Genomic DNA, 7576 nt, shown 5'->3' with positions numbered 1-7576 from the left:
GCCAGATTCTGGAAGACTGTTCAGCCACATGCAACCTTTGGCACTGAGTCAGGCATAGTGAGAAGGTAAGTAATTTAAATACATTTGTTTTAGTTGGGTACGTTTTCACAGAATTGTTGTAGTGCATGCTATATGAAAAGTAATCTGTAATGCATCTGCATGTTGTTTTTACAGTGCTAGCTAAAGTTGGTATTAGCTTTGTGGCTAAAGCTGAAAAATATTAACAAATTGCACATAGTCGGGAGAAAGCAGCTGTTGTCGGTCAGATATGGAATTTATGCATGTGACAGAGAGCACTGACGTTTTTGATGGCTTAGCAAGTTAAAACGTCACTGAGAGAGTGCAATAGTGTTTGTGTTACTCGTGCTAGTTATGGCTACAGTGGCTAATTAGTCCGGCTGTAACCGTCAGAGTTTAAGAAGCTGGGAGCCCCACAGTGCCATACCTTAATTCTTGCTGCTGACACGCACTCAAGTTATAATAAGGATCCTGCCACCTTAGACGTGGGTTTAAGAACCTGTGCCCATAAATGCCAAATCATTTTTCCATTTAGTCATTGTTTTAGGTGAAGTGTCACTTACTTGACTATTCTATTGGTCAAGCCCAAATAATACAGCAGATATCTACAAGGAGATAAGTTTGTTCAACAGACTATGTCTTATTAAGTGATTATTGTGAATTTTCCAACATTGTCCTAACAAAAATTAGGAGCCCCCCCCCTTTTTTTTTTTCTACTTTGTGTAGAACATATGTGAGCTGCTTCTCAAAACATTATATATAAATGAGGGAAAGATTGGTACTTTAAAGAAACCATTGATGCTCTTCTGGACTGGAATACCTTTTTTCAATTAAAATTAATGTTTTTTGTGATGGTGGAATTTTTACCTTTATGATTACAGAAGTCAAAACATCAGATGATGATAGCTTACCATCTAAACTCCCCATCTCTTGGCAATTCTGAATTAGAGGGCTCAGCTGTATCGGCCTTTCTGGTGGATTTAAAGAGTTAAGGACTTAAAGAGGAGATACCTTAAGTCATTAGGTACATATTCCCTGACATTCTAGAGGTCAACCTTGCACAGTGTGTGACATTAAAGGGCATAACTTATAGAAATGGAATGGTACTGGCCCAAAGGGCAGCAGGTGGATTGCCAGAATACTGAAAAACCATATCTGCATTGTACCACAGCATATTCTACATTGTCAGAGAGCTTGGTGGCTGGTACAGAGAGCACGACAGCTTTTGAGCTCAGCCCAGTATCCACAAGATTATTCACTCTCATTTCACTCTGTGAACTCCTTGATACTTATCCATTAGTTAACTATGAGATTGGATCAGTCCACATTGTGACTTTAAAAAGGCATATAGAAATAAAAGGTGTTCATATAAGTGTAATAGGTTCAGTCGCATGTATTTCATTAGATAAATTCTTCTTTTTTTATGTCTGATCTTTATAACTTTGACTATTGGGTATGGATAGCTTTATGAAAACTAAACTGAAAGGATTCTTTCTGAATATGTAATTCTTTTTTGCCTACAGAGTCCTATGGGGAGTCCTATGGTCCTAAAGACTGTTTTGGCTGACGGAACCTGTCGAAGGCTCACTCTCTAATGGAGCACCTGAATCAACTGAGGATCTCATCGTTGAAGTCAAGAGACAGTGTTGTCTTCAGGGCAGTTTCAGACTTGGACATAAAAAAGAGTAACAGAGTTGGTGAAACTCAAGATGGGAAAGACTTTTTCATACAGAAGACATGAAGGTGTTCGTGATGCACCAATGGTGGAGGCTTTCATGGCAAGATGGCCTGCTCTAATTGATTTCCATGAGGTAAGGTTTGCCTCATACACGGTGTTCTTGTGGTATTAGCCTAAATGGTTAAGGCACAGTTGTTATTTGACAGCCCATTTCTTCAGCATGAGTGATTGCAGCCTTCTTCCAGGTATTAAACCTTTAAAGCTCATTCCTCTGTGCTCATGTTTTCAGATCAACGCTGAGTTGAAGAGAATTGCCACCATCCCCCCTCAGACAAAGTTCCTGGCTCAGCTGGATCTCCACTTGGACAACCTGGTGAAGTTGGTCAACACAAGAGGAGAGCTTGGACTAATACTGAAAAGAATTGTGTGGATAATGTAAGTGATTAAGCCTCAACATTCACTTAACATGATCCTCTTTGGATGAAACTTTACAATTGTGGAAGATTTCAAATGTTTTCCATGATAAATTCTCTCATATTGTATTTTTACATCTGCTTGTTTTTTTAACCTTCACTTTGTCAACTTATTATTAATTGCCAGTAAACCTATTATTAATTTGTGTGCCTTTACTTTAAAAACATTCATGCAAAGTACACTATTAAAACTTAAATGAAGGACAAGAGCTGAATGAAGATGCTAATTACATACATTTCATTTCAGTGTGAAGATGTTGATGCTGAACGTGAGTATGTCAAGGGAGTGTGTATCTACATGGGTGAAGACCCTGGCATGCTTATCCGGGAGTATGTGGTATGTACTTGTCTTTTTTTTTTTCTTTTTTTTCCGGACTTTCCACAGTCTCATATTATTTACTTGGCATGAAATGACTAACATGGCTTCTTTTTTACAGGGCATGGAAGAACATGCCATCAGTGAGACTGTTGAAGACACCACTGTTTGAATTTATCTTCTTAAAGATCAAGCTTCAGCAGATGAACAAGAGTTGTCCTTGCAGGCATCAGGGTGGCGAAGAATTTGGATAATGTAGCATTTGCTGTGATAATGCTATTTGGACTAATGTATACATTAAACCTTGCCTACCCTGCGGACCTTCGCTACAACTTTGATGTTTTCCAGAAGGTTTTCATGGAACTGGATGGAGCTAAACTCTCTAAAGTTCTTGCTTTCAAAAACCATCTGTTTCATTGAGAAGTCAGAGACTGCACTTCTGCAATTCTTTGCAGTTTTTCATTTTGTGTTCAGTAACGTTATACTGCTTATGTTTTTATTGCTTTCCCCTCATGTGACTGCAATGCAGGATGATTTTTCCTTTTGGTATCATGTTGTAAGAAATTTCTACTGACGATTTTTAGCAATATGTTCTAAGTCAACCTTAATGTCCTGCTTACATGTTTAAAATGAAGATTAAAATTCATGTAGGTGTTTGGTATTAGTTATGTAACAATGTCATTTAAGGCTTAACTTATTTGAAATCTTGTACAGATAAATACTTGTACAGAAGCTGAAACTGTTGTCAAATAGTACACAAGTTATATTTGTGTAAATCTGTTTATTCATAAAAGCGTGTTGCTTTTTTTTAGGTAGTCTTAATTTAGTTTACATTTTCAATTGTGTAATTAATACAAATGTTATATGTAAGAGATGACAGGATCATCTATAAGCAATTTCTTTTATTTGCTGCTAAGGTCAGTTTTTTGTGAAATATTTGCAAATATATTCTCAAACTAACTTTTTCTTTCAGTTATTTCTGCAGGCTATCTTTTAAAATGTGTTAACAAGTTTATATGGATGTGATTTTGGACTTGTTCATGGCAGAATTGCTGCTTTCACTGCCTGTCCGTCAGAGGATAGACTTTAAAGTTCTGATGCTGGCCTATAAAGCTCTGAATGGTCTAGGACCAAAATACATCAATGACCTCCTGACCCAGTATGAACCTTCCAGATCCCTCAGGTCATCTGGATCCGGTCTTTTATCAGTTCCCAGAGTCAGAACCAGACACGGAGAAGCTGCATTCAGCTTTTATGCTCCTTATATCTGGAACAAACTCCCAGAAAGCCTCAGATCAGCTGAAACACTCAGTTTATTTAAATCCAGGTTGAAGACTCACCTGTTCTCAGCTGCATTTGAATAAAGCACCAAATCCACACTTTAAGCTTAAATTTCAAAACTTACATTTAACTACTGATTTTATCTACTGTTCTGATTTTATCTGTTTTGATTTTATATAGTTGTTTGTTTGTTTGTTAATTAGTTAGTTAATTTGCTTGTTTTATTCAATTTTAAATCATGCTTTTTATTTGTTCTTGTTTCTAATGTCTCTGTAAAGCACTTTGAATCACCTTGTTGTTGAATTGTGCTATACAAATAAACTTGCCTTGCCTTGCCTTGCCTAATAAAGGTGAATTGTTCAGTAGCACTCACAGTCTTTGCCTTTTTTTGTCAATAATGATCAGTTAATATTTCAATTGAAAAAATTAAGTAGAATTTAAAGCCAAAAGTTGGGTTGCAGGAACATAATTGCAATGTGTTTACATTACATAATATCATTGCATACCACTGGCAAATAAAAATAAGTTGGTGTTAAACATTAAAATATATTGACATTATGCAATACATTGATATTATGATAACAGATTAATATTAGTACATCAAACATTATTTTTTTAAGTAATCTGATGTAAATAAAATACTTTGATTTGACAAGCATTAATTACTTGAGGGAAAGTGGAAAATTAAGTCAGTCATACTTATTCATATTATGTGGGACCGATGTACACAATAAAATCAAGTAAATTGAAAGAACTTTTTTTTTCAGTGTACTTTGACCACATTTGATACATAAATTAGAGCTCTTTGGTGTGATTTTCTGCGGAGACACATTCTGCTTTCAGACCAGGTGCGTTGCACTTTTGTTGTTCAATATGTTTGAACGGGATCACACTTCTGATATCCCATAACCACCTGATTAACAGATGTGCAGTTCAATGCATCACATAAGACTGTGAGGTCTGGTTTATTTAAGTTATTATCGGTAATCAGAATTTCTTGTTATCCTTCAGTTCTCTACAGTGTTCACCTCCTATGAATTTCACTGAATACTATCTAAATACACTTAGAAAATATGTCTTGTTGAATGAGACTATCTCCCATTCATCACATCCAACATAACACCATACTTTCAGAACTTGACAGCATGGTGTTAAAAAGATTAAATACTTTATTAATTCTTTAATTTCACCTTAATTGAATTCAAAAACATATATGGCTGCACAACACCACATAAGTAGCACTAATCCAGGCTGCTTTTAATTTAATTTAAAGAATTGGGGTTTTTTGTGGTAAATGTCCAGTAATAATCTATCAGGGGTAGGAACTAGATGATAGAGCAACAGTTTCTTTTAACCTTTTTTTGCCCTGGGAAATGTACTGAAATCTGAGTTTGATCTTAAAGCTTTCTGAAGGTTTATGTGTTGTTCGTTAACTATCCTGCTGAGATGAGAAGTCTATTTAAATAGACTAGGCATAGAAAGCTGGATCAAGATAAATACAACACTGTGAAGATAAACATTATCATGGCAGTGATGACAAGAATTTATTAACAAGCCCCGTCTGGTACACCGGAATTTATTGAAGAGTTTTAAAGAATAAGAAATGCAAATAGAAGATATGGAAAGATTTTAAAGGTCTTATTATGAGTGAGTCTCATTTTTTCTGCAATTCTAATATGTATTCAATCTTTGAAAGTGTGCTCCTGTTACTGTTTCTTATCTATAGCCTTTTTACTTTCGCTAAAAAAAAATCTATTTTGTTAGGTTTAGGGAAACATGATTTGAGATCAAATACAGCTATTGCAGCCAAACTTTGATTCTTAAACGTTGGGAGGGTTTTTGTCTTCTGAATCTAAACTGAGAGCTGATTCCACAGGAGAGGGCCCTGATAGATGAAGGCTCTACCTCCCATTCTACTTTTGTAAACCTGCACTATGAGAGAAACGTGACGGGTAATCAATCAGCAGAGGATGAAATTGCTGCACCTCATGGCCATGGCTAATGAATGTAATTCAAGGTTAGACTTGTTAAATGTACCAGTATCAATATAGCCAAATAGTGCTATAATTATATGCATTTTTGGTAATGCTTAAGATGATGATACTAATTAGGACCTGGTAGATAAAGATGATCCAACCCTCATCTCCAGTGAATGTCAAACAAAAGATCGGTGGTTAAATCCTGGCAGATGTCAGACAACACATTAAAATAAAACAGGCTGTTCATAAATGTTGAGCAGGTGGAGGTGTTTGATTGAACTGACAACCTTTAGGCAAAGATAAACAACCAGATTCTCTAAAGATAATGATGCTGAAAACTTTTCTTATTTATCTGGGGGTTTTTTTTACTGAAAATGTCCCATTCGTGCTGTATCTCTGTGGCTGTTTCTGTGGTAACTGCAACTGCCGTTTGTGTAGTGAAATTAGTTAATCACTAGGGATGGGTATCGTTTAGGTTTAATCCGATACCAGTACCAAACCGGTACTTTTGAAACGGTGCCGGTGCTTAAACGGTGCTCAAACCAGTGCTTAAAGAATGGAGAACACAAAATTGGTCCAAAAACCTCTCATGTTCAGCTGTTTTATGTAAATAGATAACAATGTTAGCCTTTTCTGCAGCTATAGGGGATTTATGGCATCACTCTTGGCTGGAAGCAGTGCTTAAACAATGGAAAAAAAACACAAACTTTGTCCAAAAACCTCTCATGTTTAACTGTTTTCCACTTTTTCTTTGGTCATTTTAGCCTTTTTGGCCAGGGTGAAGGGAGTATCTGCCATCAAACAGGAAGACAGCCTCATGTAACTACGACGGTGTTTGCTAGTTCACTTTACATGCATTAATGTAATAACGTGGTTAGCCTACTCAACGTAAATTACACATGAACAACATTAAGCTACTCACGCAGAGAAGAACGGCTGCTGCTGCCATCATCATCCGTCATCATTTCTGCTACACTGGCAGGGCTAGGGGCCAGGACTCTCGTCTTTGGGTTTTTGGGGAATGTTGCTAACTCCGGGTCAGATAACAGGCACCACACCCGCAGTAGATGTGCCTGGTGTGAGGTCTCTCAGCAAGCTATCAAATACGGCGCATTTCTCGGCTTTAACAAAATGCTGTGTCGCCAGGTGTTTCATCAGATTCAAGGAGTTACCTCCTTTGCACAGTATCACCTTAAAGCAGCGGTCCCCAACCTTTTTTGCGCCACGGACCGGTTTATGCCCGACAATATTTTCACGGACCGGCCTTTAAGGTGTCGCGGATAAATACAACAAAATAAAACTAGTACCAGTACCGAAAAAAAGAAGATTTATTCATAACACACATGAAAGGACCCAGGAAAACCGAGTAAACGATAAAAACGATAACAAAATAACGCTGAAAACCGATAAAAACCCTGAAAACTATACATTTCACACCTGAGCCTCAACTCTCGCGGCCCGGTACCAAACGACTCACGGACCGGTACCGGTCCGAGGCCCGGGGGTTGGGAACCGCTGCCTTAAAGCACTTGTTGCAGGCTGCTGAGTTTGCATCTTTTGCTGTGAAGTACAGCCAGACTTTGACCGCTTCACCTTGGGCATTTTTAATCTGTAGCTCTGCTCCAAAAGAACGTACATACCTGGGCCCGCCTACTACGCTTGCAAAGGTAAAATGATTGGCTAGAATCCAAAGTGTATGACATTTCAGGAAAAAAAAAGCACCGAAATGTGCGCTGCTTTTCGGTCAGGTTACTAGTGATGTGCGGATCGATCCTGAAATATCGATTCCTCCGATACCAATCATTTATGTTCTAGAATCGATTCTCACATT

The 7576-nt window shown here is 37.4% G+C and overlaps 1 protein-coding gene across 1 annotated transcript; it reads left to right on the top strand.

The window, feature by feature from the left end:
• On the top strand, positions 1–3525 carry LOC146709989 (uncharacterized). Its single transcript, XM_085458078.1, has 5 exons — positions 1–65; positions 1542–1829; positions 1986–2131; positions 2417–2506; positions 2607–3525. Exons 2-5 carry the CDS (start codon positions 1728–1730, stop codon positions 2737–2739), a joined length of 471 nt encoding a protein of 156 aa, XP_085314204.1. The 5' UTR covers positions 1–65; positions 1542–1727; the 3' UTR covers positions 2740–3525.
• Positions 3526–7576: the final 4051 nt, after the last annotated feature.

Source organism: Copadichromis virginalis, linkage group LG5 (assembly GCF_057382275.1).
Source record: "Copadichromis virginalis isolate Kocher_CV1m ecotype Utaka linkage group LG5, C_Virginalis_male_GT1.1, whole genome shotgun sequence".
NCBI lineage: Eukaryota > Metazoa > Chordata > Actinopteri > Cichliformes > Cichlidae > Copadichromis > Copadichromis virginalis.
The sequence above is the reverse complement of the archived record's forward strand: the minus strand, read 5'-3'. Positions and strand labels throughout refer to the sequence as shown.